Source organism: Urocitellus parryii, chromosome 1 (assembly GCF_045843805.1).
Source record: "Urocitellus parryii isolate mUroPar1 chromosome 1, mUroPar1.hap1, whole genome shotgun sequence".
Classification (NCBI taxonomy): domain Eukaryota; kingdom Metazoa; phylum Chordata; class Mammalia; order Rodentia; family Sciuridae; genus Urocitellus; species Urocitellus parryii.
Window position 1 is genome coordinate 218,566,038 of NC_135531.1, and position 26,740 is coordinate 218,592,777.

The 26,740-nt window shown below is 35.2% G+C and overlaps 1 protein-coding gene across 2 annotated transcripts in view; it reads right to left on the bottom strand.

Annotated features, from left to right (window-relative positions):
• Positions 1–25,911, bottom strand: part of Slc38a11 (solute carrier family 38 member 11) — a 51,125-nt gene extending 25,214 nt beyond the window's left edge. Inside the window, exons 1-7 of one of the 2 annotated variants that reach the window (XM_026393100.2) lie at positions 25,873–25,911; positions 25,282–25,396; positions 23,217–23,291; positions 16,821–16,955; positions 15,624–15,689; positions 13,151–13,257; positions 8,557–8,636 (exon numbers count right to left, since the gene is read on the bottom strand). In XM_026393100.2, the coding sequence (XP_026248885.1) occupies positions 8,557–8,636; positions 13,151–13,257; positions 15,624–15,689; positions 16,821–16,955; positions 23,217–23,291; positions 25,282–25,396; positions 25,873–25,911 (617 nt within the window). Of the gene's footprint in view, positions 1–8,556; positions 8,637–13,150; positions 13,258–15,623; positions 15,690–16,820; positions 16,956–23,216; positions 23,292–25,281; positions 25,397–25,872 lie in introns of those variants that run through there. The other variant, XM_026393103.2, reaches the window with a different exon arrangement.
• Positions 25,912–26,740: the final 829 nt, after the last annotated feature.

Sequence of the window (26,740 nt, forward strand, 5' to 3'; positions counted from 1 at the left end):
CCTGTCTATTGAGACCTGGATATGGTGAGCATGCCTACGGTCCCAGCTTACTTGGGAGGCTGAGCAGGAGGATGGTTTGAGCTCAAGAATTCAGGGCCTACCTGGGCAAAGTACTGAGACTGCATCTCTCTCTCTCTCTCTCTCTCTCTCTCTCTCTCTCTCTCTCTCTCTCTCAATTTTTTAGTTGTAGTTGGACACAATACCTTTATTTTATTTATTTTTATGTGGTGCTGAGAATTGAACCCAGGGCCTCATGCATGCTAGTCAAGCTCTCTACTGCTGAGCCACAACCCCAGCCTTTGAAGTCATATTTCATGTGCTTATTTGTTCTGCTTTACCATTGATAAGCTATAAGAGAACCACAGAAAGGGCAGGGGTATGTTTTCTTTTCAGCCTCCAAACCTAGAAGAGTGACTGACCTGCAGTCATTTATTTAATAAATACTAATTGATTGAACAGACTCTTCCATTTTCTCAAATTGGTGGCAAGTTCTGGACCATCTACTGATCTACTTGTCTAAGCCAGAAGTCTTGGTGTGACGGATTGCCCCTAGGTAACTCCTGCTCCCATGACCCTCTCTGTCATTAAGTCTTACTAATTTCATCAGCTTGAAATCAATTGAATATTTTCTCCACTTCATTTTTATCCAATTTGCCTTTATAATGTTCCAATTGTCTTTTGCCTGGACACTTGCTATGGATAGCCTCCTAGGTTTTTACACTCCTATCTGTTTTCACCTCTGTTGCAAGAGAAGTCCAATTAAAATGGAGACTTAACTGGCCACCCTTCTGCTTAAGAACTGTCAATGCTCATTCGACTAAAGAACAAATCCCAGTTTCTTACCACTACACGTAAAGTTTTTCCTTCATGTTGGTCTCTGCTAAACTCTATAGGTTCCTTTCCTTTTATATTCTACCCAAACTTTGTGCCCAGAATCACCAAATTCTAGGTACTTCTTAAATATAGAAGCTATATAAGGGGTGGTAATAGGGTTGTAGGGGCTGGTGGGAGCTATGGTTTGAGTAATTATGTCCCCTTTAAAATTAATGTTGTGGGCTTTAAAATTAATGTAGTAGCATGCTTGCCTAGTACACATGAGGCCCTGGGTTTAATTCCCAGTAGTATTAAACAGATAAATGAACAAATAAAATAGGTAAAATAAAATACTTGTTGAAACTTAATCCCCAGTACATCATATTGAGGTGTGGGGCCTTTAAGTGGTAAGTAGGCTGCAAGGAACTCTCACTTTGTAAAAGAACTTGAAGGAGTAAGTTCAGCCATTTTTGTTGTTCCTTCCCTTCCACCAGGTGAGGACATAGAACTTATTTCCCTCTAGAAGAAGCAGAGTTTAAGACACCATCTTGGAAGCAGAGAGAGCAACCCTAACAGCCACTGAATGCTGGTGCCTTGATTTTGTACTTAGCCTCTAAAACTGTGAGAAATACATTTCTGTTTTTTAATAAATTACCCAGTGACATTTCTGTAGCAGCAAAACAGACTGAAACAGTGGGCAAGGACAGCACAAATTTTCAGCAATTTTTCTAAAGTGACAATATGGAGATTAGTCATTGTTAAAATCATATAACATATTTGAAAAGCAATATAAGAGCATATAGAATTCTTGACAAAATCATCAAGGCATTCTGGATACAGGGTACCTAACACAAGAAGGAGGAAAAAGCAAGTCCTAGGATGACAGAAATAGACACATTGTTTAGAAAGGAATAGCATAAACTTATTTTTACAGGTTAGCTCCCCCAACCAATGGCAGTGTGTGCCTGCTGTCCAAATTCCTCCTAACATTGGAACCTTGAACTTCTGCCACTGCACATAGTACATCTCTAGACCTCACACATTTGTGCTAACAGTAGCTTCCATCCCACCCTCATCCCCTTTTGACACAACCAATGCCTTTGTGTTTTTTTCAAGGACCAAATCACATATTGTCTTATCCTGATATATTACCTGCCTACATAGGTTGGATTAAGAGCCCTTCCTCTGCTTCCATGGCACCGAATAATAATATATTGAGATTGTCTTTATATGTTTATTCTATATAGAACTAACCATTACTTTATATGTTTATTCTATAAAACATAAGGATGTGATGTCAGGGACTGTGCTTTCTTCATCTTTGTAGTCCAAATATTTACAAGAGAGACAGGTGTCAGTTGGCCATTTAATAACTTCTTACTGGCTCAAAGAAAAAGCTATTCATTTTTTGCTCTTTGTTTGTGAATCTGTACCAGAGACCAGTTAGATTTCTGACTGGAATAAACAGAGAGCTGTAAACATGACTAAGACAGCCATTTATAAAAATACCTGATCATGAGTAAAGGAGGACTTGACATTGAGCTACTGAGGCTGTTCCTCTTGCTCTTCTGATATTTGGAATGACTGGATGAATCCTCCTTAAGCACATACCATATTGCAGACGTTTTTCCTATGTTCATATAGTCTCAAATCAAACAATAGTTCTGGGTGATGTTTCACATGCACAACTTGTCAAGTGAAACACACCACTAGCTCTAGCAGTGAGGCAGAACCTAAAGTCAAATGATGTTTTAGCAAATGAGTTAGCAAATTTTGCAAAGCATTGGAACTAGACTTAGGAGAATTTTGTTTGACATGAATTTTTTTTTTTATCGTCTCAAGACAACTTTTATTATCTCATTACTTTGAAATTTTGGTCAGTCAATCCCCAAGTTACATTGACTAAATCCAGAAAGCATATGGATTCATTCAAATATTCAACTGATAATTCAACAATTCTTTGCTGAATTCTAATTTCATGTTAGGCACTCTGCTGAGTAATAGGTATACAGTGTGAAAAAGCAAATGTGATTTGTTATCGTGGCAACTTGTGGTATGTGGAGAAAAATAAAATACAAAGGGAAATGCATAAAATATGAATAAAGACAATTTAACGGAAGTATCATCATTTTATTCCTGCGTGTGGCTCCAAATGTAATCAACTAGAATATTCAAGTCCTGAACCTATTCCCATTCATCATACTCTCAGGTAATAATCTCACTGTTGAGATAATTGAGGCTACTGGGTACAGACACTCAAGTCTCCTACTATGGTCTTCAGAAGGTATCCATGTTTTATTCTCCATATCCTTATTCTACGTTTCAAGAAATGTACTAGCTCCTTTCCAATATTCTAAATTTCACTCATTCAAGATTTCATGGAGGACTTGTGGCTTCATCTTTTTACTTGATCTATAACATGCTCACTATCTCCCATGGTAAAAAAAATATATATATATATATATATATATTTTTTTTAAAGTACATTTAGAGCTCTAACTCAAGACAGTTTTACCATACTACTATTATTCATTGATGCTTTTCATCAAAGAAGAAAGAAGAAGAGAGATAAGAGGAAGTGGAGAAGGGGAAGGAAGAAGGAAAGAGAGAAGGGGAAGATTTGCCAAATTAATTTTTCTATTATTTTCTTAATTCTCTCTCAGTTGCTTCCTCCTGTACCATTTAACTGAAACTCCTATCCTCTGAAGAGGATTTCTGTGGTTTGCACCACATAATGGCCACTCTTCTAGCATCACTGACTTGACTTCTTTTGGGATCACCTTTTGTTTTTTCTACTCTTTGGAAGAGTTGACTATATTCTTAACTCCAAGAATGGGCATGTATAGTCCAAACACAAGCAACTCAACACAAACTGTGATGATGAGGTCTGAGACCATCCTGGGTCCTCATTAGAATCCTCATTAGAGCCAACCACCACTAATTCTGGGAAGTGAGGCTGAAGGAACCCTAAAAGAGAAAGCTCTTTCCCTTTCTATGGATTTGGACTTCAATGGATATAGGTTAAGACGGCTGTGGCCACTGTGACACAGTGAGGAAAATTTTTCAGATACAAGAGCCAGAACAGGAAGCAGAGAAAAGAGACAACAACAATAGCCCCAAATCAGAAAACAAAAAACTATACCTGATTTCATTATTTGAGACCCTACATCCAATCATACCTAATTATAAAAAAATAATCTTGAACTTCACAGTTGAGTCAATAAATTCTCCTTTGTGTCAACCAGTTCATAATCCTGTGGTTGTCATTTGAACAACAAAAAGGGGAATAATTTATATATCATCAAAATGTTCAATGGCCAGTATTTGGCAGAATGAATTATTTCTTTCTTCTATTTTGTACTCTTTCTCTGCCTTTACTCATATTTTAAATGATCCTTTCTTTAAACCCCTCTAGTGCTTTATATGTAGCATTAAATGGTAGAATTTCAGGGTTAGAGTAGATAAAGAGTAAGGAAATTAATATGTACTGAGATTCTCTGGAAAGGCAAACTGCATATATATAAATGCTTGTTAAAAGTTCAGACACACGAAATTATGTTTAGAATTCCACATTATTGATTGAAATGCTTTTTTCTAACTTTTTTTAGTTGTAGATGGACACAATACATTTATTTTATTTATTTATATGTGGTGCTGAGGATTGAACCCAAGGCCTCACACACGCCAGGTAAGTGCTCTACCACTGAGCCACAGCCACAGCCCAATTAAGATGCTTTTAAAAGAGATGTCATAGGAAGGAAAAATAGTTTTAAGTTTGGAACTGCATATTATTGTTCCCATTCTGAATGTAAAAATTGAATATTAATGAGAAAATAAATGAAGGATTTTGCAACCTAATGCCTCTTACTCTAGCTAAGGAAAAAAAAAGTAGAAAAAAATAGGAGAAATGTATTACTGCATTTTTATACTCACACACTTTCTGGAAAGCAATTAAATTTCCTTGCCACCTCAGTTTTTAGAAAGCAAAAGGTTAGAAAACACAATAAAATTGAACATAATTTCCAAAAAGTACTGGAAGTCACTGGACTGTGAGATATTTGAAATCATATCAAGAAGCAGGACTTATAGCCCTATGAGTTATGGAAAAGGAAATTGAATTGTGTTTTATTTTTAAAACACAACCACTAAAAAGATGTTTCCATAGTAACAAGGTCAATACCAGTGGCCATTACAGACCTTCCTCTTTTCTGATAGCGGGTTTAAAGATCTTTTTCAAATACCACTTTAAAGGGCCTATGAAAAAACTACAGCTTTTCTGATCATTCATCTGAACCAAAAATGAAGAAATCACGCATGGTGTATTGAATTTCTCATGTTTTATGGATTATAAGCATTCATGGCTGCCATATTTTCAGAAAGAATCTTGCTTGACTAGCCAATCCCTGAACATGGGATTTAATTAGCCTGATCTTAAATAGGGACAAACAGAAGTTGTTTGCAGTAGTATTCAAACAGAAATAAAAGGTGGCACAATATTTAAAAACACACTCCTTTAACATCTAAACATTGAGAGAGTTAAGTAAATAGCCCCTGTTATTAGAAAATTTCAAAGGTTCAGATTAAATATGATATCACTGCTAGAGGAAGATACTGTCCACATTTTGTTTATACTGCTGAATTTAAATAGCTCTTAGTCCACAAAATCAATTTATTTAACACCACCAGGATGTGGACTCTCTTTCCTCTTTTCTCTGTATCAAGCGACACTATTCATCTGATAGTCATTGTATATAGCTTTATCATCTTCATTAAATGTGAGCCCTGGAGAGCAGAGATATTTTACTTTGTGTTCATGATAGTATCTCACATTTCATTTATATATGAAAATACTGAGAGATAGTGGTGAATGAATTGTAAAAAAATAATCACACAACAGCAACTAAGATAACACAAAATCTCTGGTTTGATTTTAGAAATGATGTGTCAGTTGATATACTCATGATTTTAATCTCTTTAAACCAAGAGCTTTTAATCCCTGTAAGCCTAGATCCTTGTTCACAGAATCTTCAACTGTTAAGTAATGAATTCAATTGCCTGTCTCCTAGGTCAGTTCTGTCAGAATCTCTGCAGGTGGGACCTGGAAACGACAGATTTTAAAGCTATTCAGGGGATTCTAATATGAAGCAGAAGTGGAAATTACTGATTTACATTCCGCTTCTGGGGCACAATTAAGGATTAATTTCTTTACTCCCTAATTTAGCTACTTCCCCCCCACCCTTTAATTTTGCCTCAAAGTATTATGTATACCAAATATAGGGCTAGGCCTCAGTGGTAAGAGGGCTCACCTAGCATGTGTGAGCCCCTGGTTTCAATTCCCAGTACCAGAAGAAAAAAAAATCTAAATATATGTCTTCTTGTTGTAATACGATTTGTTCCTTAGAATAATTTTTCACAATAACATGTTTCAATTACAATGATTTGGTTTCATATAATTAAAATTTTAGCCAAATTATTATTTATTATATTCTGTTGAATGCTTTTTGTTGCTATAAATTTAGAATTTGAAAAACAGAGTTGAATACAGAACCAATATAATAGATACTAAATAAATATCAGTAGAATTGAATATATGCTTTTGAACTCTTATAGCTCTTATAGATGCCTTTCTTGGACCTGTAATGCCTTTTACCACCCTTATCTATCTAGAAAAATTCCATTTTATCTTTCAAAATTCCCGGATCATATTTTCTTCCTCCCGGAATCTCCCCTAATCTCTTAAACACACTCTCTCTCGGTGTTTCCTCTGCCCCTTTCATGGTTCTATTTGGCACTTATCACGTATTACTTTTATTTATTTTTCTTCTTTGCTTGTTTGTAAAATAAATCCCTTCTCCATAATTGACTGTGAACAGCCTGCATCAGGTACTGATTTATGCCTTTCTACTCTTTTTCTCTCAGAGAATGTTACAGTAACTGGGGACAACAGACACTCAATAGCATTTCACAATCTCTACTGTTAGAGACTGGCTTGAATCCCCTCCAAATTCATGTCAAAGCTCTGACTCTGAGTGTGATGGCATTTGGAAAAGAGGACTTTGGGGGCAGTCAGGGTTAGATGTGGCCATGAGAGCTGGCCTTCATGATGGCATTAACCCCCTCATTAGCAGAGGCCACAGTGAACTTGTTCTTTCTCTCTGCCGTGTGAGAACAGAGAAGAGGAGGAAGACCCTCACCAGATTCCAAACTCATTGGATCTGATCTCTGACTTCTGCCCTCTGTTTAGGGAACTCATTCTATGGTGTTTTGTGATGGTCTGGCCTAACTAACACGACTATGAATCAGGATTAAGTAATTTGAAGAGAAAGTTAATATCAACATGACTGAGAGTTATACTTTCTTTAAGTTTTCTAAAAGATAAGCATTTTATTTTGTAAAGCAAAGGCCATATTAAATATAATTGGACTATATATTTAATACTTTCTTCCAAATAAACTTGAGGTTTATTGTTGTTGTTGTTGCATTTTTCTGGTAGACTAAGAATTTTTTCATAAATACATACAGTTGAAATGAAGTAATTTTGCAGAGCAACAATCAGTCCAATTACCTTGTGGCCTGCATTATCAATTAGAGCTAGTCAGCAGGTATTCTTTTCATTTTTTGTCATAGATACCACTCATTGAAGACTCAGTGCCCCTTGCAGTGCAGTGCTTCAGACATTATGTCTTAAATTTTTTTTTTACTTTGCCTGGTTTGGTGCAGACAGAATATTTAAGGTATCATGAAAACTCCCTAATGTATTATTTATTCATTCAATAAATATTTATTATGCATTGTAGAAATCCAACTCTGTTTAAAGTCTATTTTAGTTGGTTTAGTTTAAGTTATGTGGCCCTTACCTAGTGAACCTGTCCTGTAAGTAAAGCATAAAAACTGTAGCTTAGGTTAGCAGTCACACACTTGAATTTTATGGATGAATAACATTTTTAACATTTGGGGAACTAATAGCAGTGTGCCAATATTTTACTTGACCAAATAATAACATTTAAAACAAATACCACTGCCAACTATCACCATTAGTTAACAAATGATGGAGCATTTATTTTTATTTTATTTTATTTTTATTTTCTAGTACTAGGGATTGAACCCAGGGGTGCTTAACCTCTGAGCAACACCCCCATCCCTTTTTATTTTGAGACAGTCTCACTAAGTTACTTAGAGCCTTGCTAAGTTGCTGAAGCTGCCCTCAAACTTGTGCACCTCCTACTTCAGCCATCCAAGTCACTGGAATTACAGGTGTGTGCTGCCATGCCTCACTGATGGAGCATTTTAACACAAAATAATTAAAGAACATAACCTTAGAAGAGAATAAAAGGCAGTCTTGAAAATGACTACATTTAACTTAATAGGGTAAAACACTATATTCTTTATTCTCATTTTGGCTTAGACTGCCAAAACTTTGTTAAAAATAAATCCATGTATACATTGTTCCTGTTTTCCATCATTCAAAATCCCTTTCTTATTCAAATTCTTAGGACTGGTCACTAAAATCTTCAGTAAATTTGTTTTAACCCCTTCAGCCTTGTAGGGTTCAACTGAATAATGCATGTTTACTTGTCTATACTTATTTTCTGTTAGTTTTTCAAACACTAAAGATAAATGGTGTTTCTGTTTATTTCTATATTTTCTTCATGTTTCTGATTATATTTCTGCATTGATAATATATCATTTAAACATCTATGTAAAGGCTATAAATCAAATACTAACAAATGTAACAAGACTTACATGTGTGGACCCAGTGAAATTGCCCTTGTCATTACAATTCCAAGAATTACAACTGTTAAAATTGTAGAAATAAAGGAGATCTGCAAAGAAAAATGTAAAGATTGTTAGTGTAGCATACAGATTATTTATTTTTAAAATATTGCATCTTTTTCCTTTTTACTTGGGTAAACTAATGCAGTTTCTTTTTTTTTTAAGTCTAATTATTTAGTCATGTATATTCTTATATGCTAGTGTTGTTAACCTCGGGCATGTAACTTCTTATCAAATCACAGTTTGCTCCCTCACCTCCAAATAGATATTCAAGTACCAAATATGACTATTGTTATAATTTTGCAACATGGCTTTAAACATTTTCAGTGGCTTTCTACATAAAATATAAAATTGTACTTTTTTTTCTTCAGTTTCTCGGTCTGTTCTGCTCCTTCGTTTTTGTCACTATTTTAACTGATTAAAATATCAACTGCTAAGAACAGAGCAGAGAGGAAGAGCATGAGAAAAAGATTAACATAAAACAGGGAGGAGAGATGGGAGGGAAAGGGAGAGAGAAGGGAAATTGCATGGAAATGGAAGGAGACCCTCACTGTTATACAAAATTATATATAAGAGGATGTGAGAGGAAAGGAAAAACAAAACAAAACAAAACAAAACAAGGGAGAGCAATGAATTACAGTAGATGGGGTAGAGAGAGAAGATGGGAGGGGAGGGGAGGGGAGGGGGGATAGTAGAGGACAGGAAAGGTAGCAGAATACAACAGTCACTAGTATGGCAATATGTAAAAACGAGGATGTGTAACCAATGTGATACTGCAATCTGTATACGGGGTAAAAATGGGAGTTCATAACCCACTTGAATCTAATGTATGAAAGATGATATGTCAAGAGCTTTGTAATGTTTTGAACAACCAATAAAAAAATTTAAAAAAATATCAACTGCTCTGTATGTATATCTGTTTATTGCAACAAAACTGTAGATGTCTTAATAGGAGCTATTTGGCTTAAGGCTGTATATTGTTTGCATTGGATATTGTTATTATTTGTCTTTCGCTTAAGGGACAGGTACTGGAGACCTTCAGGGACCCTATGGGTTTACAGGATAGAAACTGTATTGCCTCAAATCCACACTGCTAGATGGATAGACACACAAACAACATGGAAAAACAAGAGAACAAATTGCCCTACACAAACCAAGATGCTCCAATAATAGAATCCATTGACACTGCAGTAGAAGAAATGTCAGAGGTGTTTAGAATGTACATAGTTAAACTGATCTACAATGTAAAGGATGATATAAGGAGTGAAATCAGAGATAATATTAGGAGATGAAAGATCACTACAATAGATTCTAAAAAGAAATCAAGCAGAAATCCTCAAAATGAAGGGGCAATAAACATCATTGGAGAAAAGATAGCCTATCCAAGAAATAATGCTAGGAAAACTGGAAATCCACATGTAACAAAATAAAATTAAATCCCTATCTCTCACCCTGAACAAAACTCAACTCAAAGTAGATCAAAGACTTAGGCACTAGAACAGAGACCCTATGCCTAATAGAAGAAAAAATAGGCTCAAATCTTCATCGTATCAGCTTAGGAACTGACTTCCTTAACAAGACTCCTAAAGAGCAAGAAATAAAATCAAGAATCAATAAATGGGATGGATTCAAACTAAGAAGCTTCTTTTCAGCAAAAAAAAAAAAAAAAAAAAAAAAACAATCAAGATCGTGAAGAAAGAGCCTGCAGAATGGGAAAAAATCTTTACCACCTGCACCTCAGATAGAGCATTAATCTCCAGGATATATAAAGAACTCAAAAAACTTAACACCCCCCCCAAAAAAAATAATAACCCAATCAATAAATGGGCTAAGGAACTGAACAAACACTTCACAAAAGAAGAAATGCAATTGATCAGCAAACATATGAAAAATTGTTCAATATTTCTAGCAATTACAGAAATGCAAATCAAAACTACTCTAAGATTTCATCTCACTCCAGGCAGAATGGCAATTATCAAGAATACAAGCAAGCAACAATAAATGTTGGCAAGGATGTGTGGGGGGGGAAGGTATACTCACACATTGCTGGTGGGACTGCAAATTGGTGCAACCATTATGGAAGGCAGTATAAAGATTCCTCAGAAAACTTGAAATGAAATCACAATTTGACCCAGCTATTCCACTCCTTGATTTATACTCAAAGGACTTAAAATCAGCATAGTACAGTGACGTAGCCATGTTAATGTTTATAGCAGCTCAACTCACAATAGCTGAACTATGAAACCAGTCTAGGTGTCCTTCAACAGATGAATGGGCAAGGAAAATGTGGTATATATACACAATGAATTATTATTATTATTATTATTTGTTTTTGTTTTTTTTATTGGTTGTTCAAAACATTACATAACTCATGACATATCATCTTTCATACATTAGATTCAAATGGGTTATGAACTCCCATTTTTACCCCAAATACAAGTTGCAGAATCACATCGGTTACACATCCACATTTTTCCATAATGCCATATTAGTGACTGTTGTATTCTGCTACCTTTCCTATCCCCTACTATCCCCCCTCCCCTTCCCTCCCATCTTCCCTCTCTACCCCATCAGCTGTAGTTCAATTCTCTCCCTTGTTTTTTTCCCCCTTTCCCCTTACCATCTCTTATATGTAATTATGTGTAACAATGAGGGTCTCCTTCCATTTCCATACAGTTTTCCTTCTCTCTCCCTTCACAATGAATTATTATATCAGCCTTAAAGAAGAATGAAATTGTGCCATTTATGGGTAAATAGATGGAACTGGAGAATGTCATGCTAAGTGACATAAGCGAGTCCCAAAGATCAAAAAGCCAAACGTTTTCTTTGATATGTGGATGTTAATATAAAACAAGGGGAAAGGGTAGGGAAGAATAGAGGTACTTTGGATTAGACAGAGAAGAGTAAAGGGAAGGGAGGGGGCATGGGAATAGGAAGGATAGTAGAATGTATTGGACATTATTGTCCTATGTGCATATATGTTTACATCACCGGTATAACTCTACACCATGTACAACCAGAAGAATATTCCATTTATGTATGATGTGTCAAAATGCATTCTACCGTCATGTCTAACTAATTTGAACAAATAAAAAAATAACATATAGCTCACATATTGAAATAATATTTTGGATATATTGGGATAAATAAAATATTAAAATTTAAAAAGGGAGGGAAATGTTCAAATATTAATAGTAGAATAAATGTCAGTAGCTTTATTTTCATGAGGACTTTGATTTCTGTTCTTGGATAATATTTCTGTCTACACTGAATATGTAAAATGAAAAACAGTTCCATCATTCAGAAAATTCACACACACACACACACACACACATAAATCCCATTTTGGTACTCTTATTTATTTCTGAATGACTGTTAAGGATGGAAGATATGGTGGAAAGAGTACCTTTTTTTTTTACTCTTATTGGTGCATTATAGTTGTATACAATGGTGGGATTCTTTGTTAAATATTTGTACATCTGCACAATATAACCAATATAACAACATAATTTGGCCAATATCATTCCCTTGCAGTTCCAGAATACTCTTGAATACTGTCTCTACCTTCACTTTTAAGTGGAAGGAGAGAATTCATCACTGGGTATGAAAAGTAAAATTTTACTTTGGAAAGTAAAATTCAGTCAATTGTTGGAATTTTTGAAATAGAATATAAAAGTATCATATAAATAGTCCTTTAAAATATTCTTCATCAGAATGCATGGAATCATGGAGACAGCACCAATGATATTTTGGGAAAAATATAAATATTCCTTGAGAGCAAGGATATAAAATACAGTCAGAAAGTCTAGTTTACACAAATGAGCTTATGTGATGAGTAGAATGGTTATGTGCTTGGTTTCCCTAGAAAGAGTTCAGTATTTATCTTTAGCAAAAAGAATAAAACATTGGCCAAATTCTCAACAAGTGATGAATCAACACATTGACATTTAAATTTACTGAATGGAAAAAGGCATAAAAGACATTATAATCTACAAATAAAAATATTTTGTGCCACTGAATGATTCATCCTTACTACTAGGTTAATTTATTTTATTTTTAAAATTTTAGCTAATATATGGAAACATAAAAGCTGTATGAATTAATGGGGTACAACACAATTTTCAATATATTTATATATTGCATAATGTTTAAATCAGGTTAAACATGATTACCTCTTCAACCATTTCTCATTTCTTTGTGATGCTTAGTTTAGTTTTGAATTGTTTAAATATGGAACACTTTTCCAATAATTGAAATTTGCTTTAAATATAATTCTTTATTATTTCTAAATTTAATACCTGTTGTCTGTTACCACTTAGGGTATCTATTTTGAAAAAGAAACACAAAGAATATATTTAGTTCACATTCATCAACTACTTAGCCATTGGTTTCCTCAAACAAGCTAATGATTCAACCATGGTTTATTCTAGCATAATCACAAAAACACTATAAGAAACTAAAAAGAGTACTGTACTTAAGAACTTTGCCAACTAGATGCTAGATCAACAAAATTAATGCTGGTAACAAGGTTCATTTCTACATCAATTTAATATGTAAAACTTACCTTTCCAAGCTTTGCTATATCTCGGTACAAGGACAAAGGCAGAGTAAAGGTTACCGTGGAAAGCACAATAATGAAGTGACGACCAATAAATACATTCTCAGGATCAACTAAAATACAACAAATAATATTTAGAGTTTGGAGATACAAGTAGCACATTGGTCACACAACTAAATAGGCAAGCAGTTAATTATAAAAAAATGACTGAAATAATATAAATTATCCCTAAATGAAAATGATTTTAAACATATGTAAAAATAGAAGGTAAATAGGGAGCCTACATCCTGGGAACAAATTTTTACTCCTCACACTTCAGATAGAGCCCTAATATCCAGAGTATACAAAGAACTCAAAAAATTAAACAATAAGAAAACAAATAACCCAATCAACAAATGGGCCAAGGACCTGAACAGACACTTCTCAGAGGAGGACATACAATCAATCAACAAGTACATGAAAAAATGCTCACCATCTCTAGCAGTTAGAGAAATGCAAATCAAAACCACCCTAAGATACCATCTCACTCCAGTAAGATTAGCAGCCATTATGAAGTCAAACAACAACAAGTGCTGGTGAGGATGTGGGGAAAAGGGTACTCTTGTACATTGCTGGTGGGACTGCAAATTGGTGCAGCCAATTTAGAAAGCAGAATGGAGATTCCTGGGAAATCTGGGAATGGAACCACCATTTGACCCAGCTATTGCCCTTCTCGGACTATTCCCTGAAGACCTTAAAAGAGCGTACTATAGGGATACTGCTACATCGATGTTCATAGCAGCACAATTCACAATAGCTAGACTGTGGAACCAACCCAGATGCCCTTCAATAGATGGATGGATTAAAAAAATGTGGCATTTATACACAATGTAGTATTACGCATCACTAAAAAATGACAAAATCATGGAATTTGCAGGGAAATGGATGGCACTAGAGCAGATTATGCTAAGTGAAGCTAGCCAATCCCTAAAAAACAACTGCCAAATGTCTTCTTTGATATAATGAGAGCAACTAAGAACAGAGCAAGGAGGAAGAGCTGGAGGAAAAGATTAACATTAAACAGAGATATGAGGTGAGAGGGAAAGGGAGAGAAAAGGGAAATTGCATGGAAATGGAAGGAGACCCTCATTGTTATACAAAATTACATATAAGAGGCTGTGAGGGGAATGGGGAAAAAACAAGGAGACAAATGAATTACAGTAGATGGGGTAGAGAGAGAAGATGGGAGGGGAGGGGAGGGGGGATAGTAGAGGATAGGAAAGGTAGCAGAATACAACAGTCACTAATATGGCATTATGGAAAAATGTGGATGTGTAACCGATGTGATTCTGCAATCTGTATTTGGGGTAAAAATGGGAGTTCATAACCCACTTGAATCTAATGTATGAAATATGATATGTCAAGAGCTTTGTAATGTTTTGAACAACCAATAAAAAAAATAAAAAATAAATTAAAAAACATCTATGTGACTGGGAAAAAAAGAAATAAATTACAAAAACAAAATAACTTACGGGTATACCAAGGCCTGAAATGAATTTATAAAATTTCATATTCATATTCTTTTGGTAGTTCCCTAATCAGTTTCTCTGCTCTTCAAAGCAAATAGACTCATGGTCTCTGAATTATTCTTAATAACCATGATATGGTGAAATGTTGAACAGGAAGCGGGATCCTGGTGCATGTTGTAAAGGTCTGCTTGAGAATACTGTAGCAACTTTTTTGTAACCATCCCACCCTGCAAATAATGTCTCTCTCTTGGGTGAAAGACACACTTGTCTTATGTATATCCATAAAATGGAAAGCCCCTATAGAGACCAATTACTGATACAACTATAGATCTAGACAAATCTAAAACACACTCTGCCAAGAAAAAGAAGCCAGTCTCAAAAGATACACATTGTATGATGTCATTTACATGGCATTCTGAAGAAAAGCCAAAGACAGGGAGAGAAACCAAGTCAGTGGTTGCCAAGGGTGGAGATGAGGCGCTTTTCACTAGAGGGAGTTGGGCAGAACTTTGGAGGGTGATGGAAAGGTTCTATATTTTGTTGTAGCTGTGATTATATGACTATAAACATTTGTGAAAACTCACAGAATCTATCCTAAGGATTAATTTTATTGTATTAAATTATAGCTTGATACAAATAATGGGGAAACTATTTTAGAAAAGATATAGTAAAAATAGGATGTGAAAAATGTTACCACAGAGCTGTGATATGAAACATAAGGAATTTAAAATGTAGACTATTCTAAGTGTATGAAGAATGACAATGTTTTTAATTGGCTAAATAAAAACTATGTATAAAAATAGATCAAAAATTAGGATCAACATTGGTCATGGGAATTGCAAGATATCTGAAGTAATCCAAGTCTTCCACTTTCAAATATTTTATTTATATATTATAATGAAATACATTAACTATATGTAACCATATAAAATAAAGCAATTTAATTCTTCAAAAGTCTTATTTTCACTTACCTCCAGGAATTCTTTGAAAAACTTTGCTCAAAGTATCTCCAGCTATTATGTTATAACTTATCATAGCTAAAAATATAATTAAAATAATAGTATTAATAAACCACCACACATCTCATCTTGAATATTTTCAATGTAATCAGTTATTACTTTCCAAGAATTTACATAATCCTACCTTTTAAAATATATATTGTAATTACGAATATTAGCCACCTTAAATTAACTATTCAACAGATTTATGGTAGAATATCAATTTATATTACAAAAAGATTTTCAATTTATAAATATATTTTCCTCAGAACACCTTTAAAAAATGAGTTCTGGTAGTCATTTAAAATTTAAAATGCAATTTATCTTGGTATTAAAGTTCAGTTTCAAAACCTTTTTTTCAGGAATACATGTACTGCTTAAAGTGAGGAATAATAATAGTAAATGTTGAAGGCACCAAAATATTCCTTCAATTGAAATTGTAAGACATTTGGGAGAAATACAATGTTGACCTTTTGTGGAAACATATGCAGTTACACATTTGGACAATAACTTTTGTGATAATGATTTTAAAAATGAAGTCTATTTGGGCATTGGTTTCTATTAACATTTTACCATTTAAGAAGTGCCAGGTAGGGGCTGAGTTTGTGGCTCAGTGGTAGAGCACATGCCTGGCATGTGTGAGGCCCTGGGTTCGATCCTCAGCACTACAGAAAAATAAATAAATAAAAATAAAGGTATTGTGTCCATCTACAACCAAAAATAATAAAGAAAAAAAAAAGAAGTGCCAGGTAGCATTTTCACTATTGTCATAGAAATCTTAGATAGCATGTTTGTCTAGTACATCATTTTACAAATGCTTAGGGTTTCACAACAAAGAAAAAAATATATTGAGCCTTAGAAGAAATTTGTTATGTCTCTCATTCATTTCACTTTTAATTACAAAAAATTCTATAGTTTTGCCAAATAAGAAAAGCCCAACCTTAACTAGATGAAAATCAATGTCATTTTATTTTGGAAAAACACTCAGAGAATTGACCAAAAGGACCAGAAAATAAGGAGAAAATTAGTGAAGATGTAAACATTTAATTTGGAAAATATTTCAACTGCTAATTTTCTTTAATGATTCTTAAATGATTATTAAAATGTTTTTATTCAGAAGTAACTATTTAAAACAAATCATTGTAGTATTCATCTTCATAATCATCTTACCTATAAACGGATATAAAAACTGTAGAACAGAGAGGAGGAGATACCCCGGAAAACCAAAGGTTTTGTTAACCAAAGACTGGTAGCTGTCTGTTCCAGAAAGGGCCCCTCCTTTTATCAACAAAATAAGGGAAAAGTCTGTGGCAAATAAAGTAACAATTAAACAAATGTCAAAATACATTTGATAAAAATAGTTTTTTTTTTTACTTATCACAGAGATAAAGGGAATTTTTTTTAAGTTTAATGGTACAGCATTATCATGACTATATATATAATATTATATATATAATATTATATATATAATTACCTTTCATGAACTGTCAAGTTTTTAGTGACATATTTTTTAATCAGGCTGCATATGCACTTAACACATCCAGACAGTGAACTGGATAGAAGAGGGATACAGACTGGAGTCAATGTGTCAGGATTCCATTTTACTTTTCCAACCAACAATGTAACCACTGTCACCATAATGTGACAACTCTTCAAGCAACAGAACACAGGGACTTAAGAGTTTCATACATAGTCAATGTGTAAATATTGAGAATAGACGTGCTGTAGACATTTTAGAAAATAAATTTTAGGAGATTCAGAGAATTTGTTTTATAACAAAGTAACTTGATTTTTTATATATCATGGTTAAGAATACTTTAAAAATTCACATTTTAGGAATTCCAGTTCCAATTTTAGAATCAAAGTTAAAAATAGAAATTACATTTAAAACTTACTTTCTCTATTTAACTTGATTAATTGATTTTATTTTATTTTATTTTATTTTTACTGAAGGACACTATCTATCGCTTTATTGAGTACAAAGACATGTATAAGGTGTGATACTGGCTCTTTATTTTATTTCCTTTTAATTTTTTGGGTCACTGGAGATTGAAACCAGGGTTGCTACATCACCAGTCTTTCTTGTTCTTTGTTTTGAGTGTGTTCTCATCTTGCTAAATTACCCAGGTGGTCCTATCTATCAGAACATGCTATCTGTCTGCTTCTATTTCCTTAATAGCTGGGATTACATGCATGGACCACCAGCGTGGCCCTGGCCTGGTACCCTTTAATCTCTCTCTCTTGTATTTCCATCATGGCAATTTCTTTTTATCTTCTAAGTAATTTAGAAAAGTATTAGAAAACAAACTAGAAAATACAAATCACTGTGGTATGGTTTCCACCTTGATTTTCTACCCATAATTAAAGCTTCTTTCCATGAGATCAACAGTTTCCAAGTTGATGAATATAATTTCTTTTCTCCTCCCACTATCCACAATACCACTTGCTCTTTCTGATTTTTCCCCTCTTCTAGTTATCACTTCCCTTTAACTCATCCATCTTGCCTCAATCTTTGTGACAGCACTTTCTCCTGGTTGACCTCCTACCATTCTGGCATTTATACTGGTTTTCAACAGTTTCTTGACTCTGCTTCAAACCCTGTGTCCCTGGGATTTTTGCTCATTCTTCAAGATGTCTTCCTGTGACCTTATCACATCCCTGGTTTCAATTTTCATGCACATGTTAGTAACACCTAAATTTGTTTTTCCCAGTTCAGACCTTTCAAAACTCCGCACTTCTACATCTAGCTGCCTAATACAAGTCTTACCTTCAAGATCTCATAGGCATCTCAATATTAAAATGTCCAAATGCTACTCTGTGTATTTGTTCTGAAACTTGATTCCTCGACCATGCTTCTCCAAATGGTGAAAAATAACAGAAACTTGAGACTCCTCCTAAACTCTTCAGTATTCATTACTTGCTATATAACTTTGGTCCCAAATCCAGTTAACGGTTGTATCATAAATATTGACTAATATCTCCTAATTGTTAACCTCTCACCTCCTTTATTATAGAGCTTTGGCCTTACAATTTCTTTCCTGGATTGCTGCAATAACCTCTTTATAGTTCTTCCATTCACCAAACTCGTCCCCAGTATAATTTTGACATCTCCCCTCCCCCAGACAGATCTAACCATAGTTTAAATCTAATCAGTCTTCTACTTTAAACTCTCCAGGGATATCCACTAGTGCTTTGAATAAAAATAAAATTCTTTCATGGGCAGAAAAACCATATGTGTTTATCTGTGCAGCCCTTCTTGAATCTTTGTAAAGCAAAGCAATATGCCCATCTTGAAGAATGATGTAAGGACCATGGAGTTTAAATGTCTAACACAATGTCTGATATGTTAGAGAGGTGTTTTAGTTATCGTTTTTTGCTGCTGTGACTAAAGGACCCAACCAAAACAACTTGTAAAGGAGCAAAGATTTATTTAGGGGCTCCCAGTTTGAGAGGTCTCAGTCCATAGACAGCCATGTCCATTCCTCAGGGCTCAAGGTGAGCCTGAACATCATGATGGAAGAGTATGGCAGAGGAAAGCAGTTCACATGATGATCAGAAAGCAGAGAGAGAGGTCTCTACTTGCCAGATACAAATATATAGCCCAAAGCTACACCCCAATTCCCACCTTCTCCAGCCACACCCTACCACTTCAGTTACCACTCAGTTAATTTCTATCAGGGGATTAATTCACTGGGTTAAGGCTCTCACAACCCAATCATTTCTCCTCTGAATATTCTTACATTGTCTCAACTGTGGACTTTTGAGGGACACCTCACATTCAAGCCACAACAAGAGGCTAACTAAATTAATGAAAAGTTGTGCTATTTTTATTTATTTTTAACAGGTTGCATATGGTGGTTGAAAAAAAATCATTGTGGGGGTTGATAAAAACTACAAAATAGTAGCCAATACTTTTAGAATGTTTTTCTGTAAGCCAGTCCTTTTCCCAAAGATTTGCATATTAACTCATTTAATCCTCACAATCATGCTAAATTGGTGTTATTATTATTACAATTTGATAAATGAAAAAAGTGAGGCTTAGAAGTTTAGGTAAATTGCTGATTTCCCCATTGCTAGAAATGGAAGACTCAGGACTCAGGACGTGGTAGACTGGAACCAGAATCCATGTACTTAAATTAATATCCCAACTCTGTCACAAGTAACTGCAGAACTTGCATAAACCATTGTAATCTAGTGGAGTCACAATTTCTTCCTTCATAAAAGTAAGACGTGAATACCTACCGCATGGGGACAGAAGGATTTAATAGTGTGGTTTTATTATGCTCATCATAAAGCCAGTCCTCAGGAAACGGTAATGACTATCTTTACATGAGAGCAACCTCTCCAACTTCCTCTCTCTCCACTTAGGAACATCAACCCTACACTTTAGCCATACTGAATCACATTTCCATCTGCTTAGAGTACCCATCCATTTTCTTTACTAACTTACATTTTTCCGTAAACACTCAGTGGACATCTCCTCCTTCCCAGAATATACTTATTCTATTGAGGCTATGTTAATCACCATGTATTTTCATGATGTGTTATAATTATGTGTTTTCTATCTGTAAAATACATTACATCACCAGCTCTTATAACAGCATGGATATCATTCATCACTGCTATACTGGGTGCAGTATCAATGCCCAGCACATTGATGATCCGTATACATTTGATAAAATTAATTAATTCAATATACTAGGGTTGCTAATTGTTCATCTATTTGATTCTCATTTAATGTGATAAATGACCTAGTAATGAGACTTTAAACTATCATTCATGCCTAAAGCATATCGCAATTAATTCTATTTCCTTTACTGAAAACCAGGAATGACTTCACTGAAGAGTTAAATGATGCCTTTCAGGACAAAAGATAGGATTTTTCCAGGTAGAGAATAAAAGGAATGTCAGGCAGGAGGACTAGCATCAGGAAGGCAGTGTAAAAGCATATTTTACATGTGGGGAATGAGATCGTCCAGAATTGCTAAAAGAGAAGGTCTGAATGTGACAGTATTAGTGACAGGTCATTAAGTAATTAGAAATGAGAGTAAAAATACAGTGACCAAATCATGAAGGAATCTAATTGCAATGATTTTTTGTTTTTGTTATTATTACAGGGTTGTGGAGAGTTTAAAATGGTGCAGTAGCAGATATGAGGCTGTTTTAGAAAGATAACTCTTAAGCAATAAGCAGGACTCATCAGAAAGTAGACAGACACTAGAAGCACAAAAAACTGAATATCTACTTATTGGCCAAGGAAGAGAACCAATGAGGGGTTCAGTCACTGAGAGGAGGCAACCAATTTCACAGATGCTGTGAAGGTTTTGGGGAAAAACTGTATGTTTGAGATGAGAACATTGAGAGTTTTATAAAAGTTCAAAATGTATTGCTTAAAGTTAACAATTTTTAAGAATTAAGTCCACAGAATATAAATGCTTTTGTCTGCTTATAAAATACAGGCTATACATATATTCTCTTAAAAGTGTAAGGTATTTCAAGTATCAATCACTATAATATTTTGATCCCCCTTTAAATATATTTTAGGCACATTTAAAAATAAGCCATGAATGAATTAAAGTTGTTTAACAGGCAAATTTTCTTTTAAACCATTATGTATATGTGAACAATTATATTCTACGTGTAGATTTTGCTTTCAAAGCCCAAGAAACAAAGTGAATCATAACCTACTAATTGTTTGGCTTTTGTGTAATAATCCTTTATAAAAAATAATTCAAGTATTTGAATCATGCAAGTACATGAATAAGTTGGTAATTTCCACGAGCTTGGTAATATGTGATTTTGCAAAGGACAACTCATAGTCATTGTCATGGGTTTATATGTATCATTATTTGAAAGTCACTTACATTTATTTATTTATTTACATTTATTCATGTATCATATGATCTGATTTTAGTAAGCTGTTCATTCTCCTTAAGTCCTTAATTCTCAGGTGATATATATTGCTTGGCTTTTCTATTTACTGATTGACAGTGTATGTAAATGTTTACAGTGCATTTAAGCTACTGTAGGCCTGGGTGGAAATTGTTTGTCAGTGCTGATTGACTGGGAAACAGGAAATTAAAAAAAAAAAATCCTTGAATGAGTTTTTCTAGTGTGATACATGCTTTAATAAATGCAATCCAAATTTTACACATCAGCAAATCTTAATGAGCACAAAATTGTGGGTCCCCTGCCACCCATGTAATGAGTTTTAAGCTACAAACTAAGAGCTGTAGATTTGGAAGTAGTTTAGGTCTTGGGAGAGGGTAGTGGGGAGAAGATGGCAGGGAGGAAAGGGGTCCAATAACTCTGCATTTTTGAATTTGCTATCTATTATATGCTTCACTGCCTCTCAGTTCAAGGAAAAATAGCAGTATTAGGGGATGGCCTTGGGAGTCTGAGATTTTATAAAGGATGGAATCTTGGTCAGAGCTTCTAGATGCAAAGCTGAGACAGAAGTTTGGGGCAAGAGCTCCAGGAGGATTGGTGTAGAAGGACAAGATAGAGAAGACAAATCTGCAAGGATGTGTCCCTGCTTGAGACCAGCGCACCCCAGCCCTGTGGTTGTAGAACTATGGAGCTTCTACCATGTCACATATTGGACCTTGTGGAGGTAAAAGGGGAGGCAGATGCTGGCTTTTGGATTTCTGTCAGCTCTGGGCTGATGGCTATAGGACAGTAGTAGTTGGGGGTGTGGGTGGGAGTCATAATCTCACAGGAAGGTGAAACTCTTGAGTTCCAGGCCCACACTGAAGACAGGGTACAGTGAGTTTTTTGCACTAGCTAGTAGTAGGATACTGGGTCACCACTCAAAGTGGTCACCACAGTAGTGATTATTACAGGGGGTGTCTATTTAGAACAGCTGCCTTTTTTTCTGTGATCCTAAGGTGGAGGAAAGATGCTGTGTTTGTCAGAAGGTGAGCTGGTTGGATGACAGGCTGGGATAAAAACAACAGGAAGAGTAGATGATTATGAGTGATACAGCCTGCATTTAGATGGGGAGTGGCAAAACGGGGGCGTTAATGAACATGTTATATGGAGAGGGGAGCAGAAGAGAAGGGATTTAGAAGCACCTTATTGCTGCATTTAAAGGCAGTGGCAAGCACTGAGTAGGGGTTGAGTGGGAGGGGGGCAGTGGAGGTGGGAAACCCTGCTGGTTGAGCTCTGGGCTTCCAGGTGGACCTGCACAAACACAGCTGACCGGGCTCTCATTCACAGGCACCTGCCCTCAAGTTTGGCTGCCTGAACTTTGAGAGCATCATCTTTTCTTAGCCTTAATCAATCTTCGAAATGACTTTCTCAACTATTGCTTTCTGGATGAAGTGACAGAGGCACATGAATAGGATTTAGGCTTGGTAATATATAATGTTCTTCTACTTCTTCTAATCTGTTTAAAGGATTAGGATGAAAAGTAAATCCCCTCAGACATAATGCTTAAATTCTTTAGGATCCTTTGATATGCTTCTTAATTAATAAGGAGATTCAATTGCAGAGTATTATTTTGTGTGTAAAGGAATTATAGCACAATTTAAGTTGCAGCAATAGGCAATTATATAGCATTTTTACCTGTAATATATGAAACCCAGAATAAAAGCAATATTCCCAAAGGAAACCCAGCTTGCTTCATTGAATAAGGCAATCCTGGAAAAACACAAACACCCCAACCCTCACATTAATAAGACATGTAGAAATACAGAAATTTCCCTAATTCCTGTATATAATGTTAAGTTAAATTCATATATTTATGACATAGTTGTAAGCAATATACAGTCCTAAAATTGAATGGTAGCGTATTAATACTTATTTCAGAAAAAATACTTTTAAGTTAGGGACATGTCAAGATAGCAAATTTATGAGGTGATGAAATAAGAATTAAAAAACATAAAATGAAAAATAGATGCCAGTTCTCACAAATAATGTGGGTGAGGATGACATATTCCTGGAATATATGGGTAGTAATGGCCCCAAACCCTTTCTTATATGGATAATAAGGAACAAAGAAGGGTTATAGGATATTAAGAAAGACTTACCCTGGAATCAAAATGCAGCAACCATATAGATAAAAGGGAAGAAAATGTGAATGCAAAAGTGTTTTTTATGAAGCTAAAGGAGATATATAAAATTATGTCTCATTTTTTGGAGAAAGTGAACTATTTTAGATTATGAAAAATAAAATACTCAAAACAAACATAATTTAAATGCTTATACCCAGATGTTTTATTTTCTGAAAAATATAATTTAAAAAGGCTGCTGAACATAATTAAGTAGTATTTTAAATGTTGCTGGCATGGGTTAACTTAAAGCATGCACATCAGCAATTAACTCCAGAACTCTGCTACACAGAACTGCCATACTTCCATGGTACATGGAGGCAGAATTTTACATAAATTGTTGCCTCTACTTTCTTCTGCTTTATCTCAGATACCTCCAAATCATATATCATTTTAAGTAAATGTCCATATATGGATGAAAGTAAAATAAAGAAGCATATCAACTTCAATTTGTGAAAAAGGAAGAAAAGTAACTCAAGACAGATAAGCATAAAATTTTCAGTAGATTAACCTATTAAAACTTTATAGTAAAAAGTTGTATTCTCAATGAATAATTCAGTTTGCACTATTTTGTTTTCTTTGCCCTTTCTGAAATGGAATGTTCTCAAACAATGAAAAGAATAATAAACACTGAAAATAATAACTGCTTTTTGTTACTATAATACAATGCACTTTTTCCCTTGCCTCAAAAACATTGGGAAAATATGAACTGTTTCTTTATTTTAATTGATTATTTGGCTCCTCTTCTAAGAACAATGAACAAACTGTGTTGTTGATTAAATGTATTTAAAATGAACACATCACAAGTTTGCACTTTAAAATCTAACATCATTTAGACAGATAAGGAAATATTGTATGGATTTAATTTTTCATGTTTTCACATTAAACTTTTCTACTTATAATATTTAAAAAATAATATTTAAAAAAGGTTTGAAGGTGATTTGAGTAATGGTTGACACTTCATGAATAAGAAAGAAGTTAATCAGACAATATAATCAATTGATCAGGCAGCCTATTAAAAAAGAAGAAAGAAAAAGCCCAGGCTTGGTGGCATATGCCTATAATACTAGCAACTTCAGAGGCTAAGGCAGGAGGATTATAAGTTTGAGGCCAGTCTCGGCAATGTAGCAAGGTCTTAAGCAAATAAATAAATAAAAGAAAGAAAAGAAAAGAAAAGAAAAGAACAAAGAAAAAATTAAAAGGACTGTGCTGTGCTGGGTATGTAGCTCAGTGGTAAAGGGGCCCTGGGTTCAACCCACAGTACCCACAGTACCCAAAACAAGCAACAAAATTCAGCCCCTTGCTTGTGCAACTCCACCATGTATGTGGAGAATGCTATCAACTGTGGAAAGAGTGTGAATCTCAACTCCATCCTCAGGATAAAATAGTTGGAGGAATATTTTTACAATGCGGGATAAAAATAAAGGAATAATTTTTATGGAAGAAAATTATAAATTTTCTTAGTTAACACTTTCTCCTTTAAAAAACAATCAATGAATACTAGCAGTATATTGAGTCTTAGATTTGATCTTTTTAATTTAAAACCCCAAACCAAACCAAACAGAACACAGAACACTTACCTATTATACCAGATCCTATAATCGAGTTGACAACATTAAAAACAGCAGCAGACTGACAAGATTTCCTTGAATGCTCGTGTTCAGAAACAAGGGTTTCTCTGTCATCTAGATCTCTCTATTTTAATAGATTAAAATGGTGATTAAACAAATATTTACTACCTTGAAAAATTGGAAAATATCAGACAAATATCCAATGCAAAATTCTACCATGATACTAGTAGTAATAAGTAATATGAAAAACTATAATAAACTAATTATGAGGATAATAACGTATAACGTTTAATAGTAATTCAACGGAGCTTTGCAAACAACTCCATCCTCAAGTGTCAGTTTGCAGCTGCCCCAGCTGATCCTTGCAAATCCAGAGTACAGAGTCTGTGGGGAGCCAGCAATGAGATTGTGTGAAACAAAGAGGTTATTGAAAAGTACTTTCCAAGGAAGAAAGTCAGATTAAGTCAGATTAAGGAGAATAGTTTTCTCCTGCAGATTTTTTCACTAAACTAAGACCCCAAATGAATGTAGCTGACCTGTTGTAGCATGAATGAAACCAGAGGAACTGGCTTCAGAGCCTGACCCAGTTGCCAGTTTTACCTGCAGCGGGATGAGGGGTGGCTGTCCCTGGTACCCCATTGCGCGGTGATCCTGAGCAAGTGGAAGGTTCTGGGGCTGTGCAGTAGGCTCTCACCTGCCCAGCCTCCCCCACCACCTTGCATACACACGAGGTACCCGCGCACCGGGAGGGGCTGGAGGGAGCTGGTTCGCTGGCTGCCCAGACTGTCTTCACCCACTGCTGTGTTATAGACCTGAACTCTGGGTCCTCACAGTCCCGGGAGGTTTCCCAGGGGAGTTCGCCCAGACACAAGCACTCTCCTCCTGATAACCAGATGCTGCAGAAGTTTCTGACCTGGGCAGCCCTCTCCCCACCCACTCTGCATCTCTCTCCTCCTCCCCTCCCACAGGGATGACTGAGAGCTACTCTTAACGAAGCTGCAGAATACAACTTGTTCCACTCATTGCCCTGCCCAGATTATACGGTTATGATCTGATGCCCAGGTAAGAGCGCAGTGGCACCCCTGCTCCATGAAACATCTTTCCTGGTAGCTCTTCCTTCTCTCTACACCTCTTCTAGGGCAGAGATGGCAAACGAAAATGTAGGACTTTAATGGTAAGTGGAAATGGAAAAAAAGGATTCATTAGAAAATAAATAGGGGGGAAAAAAAGCCAAAAAAGTTCCTAGAACTTTTAGCAAACTTGATTATTGTGCAAGTCTTGATCAAATGCTTCCTGGTAACTCTTCAGAAAAGGAGAAGAAAAGAAAAGGAGGATGGGTTGTTACTGGATTCAGGTAAGAAAACCAAGAAAGGGAAAGAGGGCTATCTGGGGACTGAAAAGGGAACATACCCAGATGTCTGGGCTACCTCTGTTCACCTCTTTGTATTACACATGATGAAACTGAGGC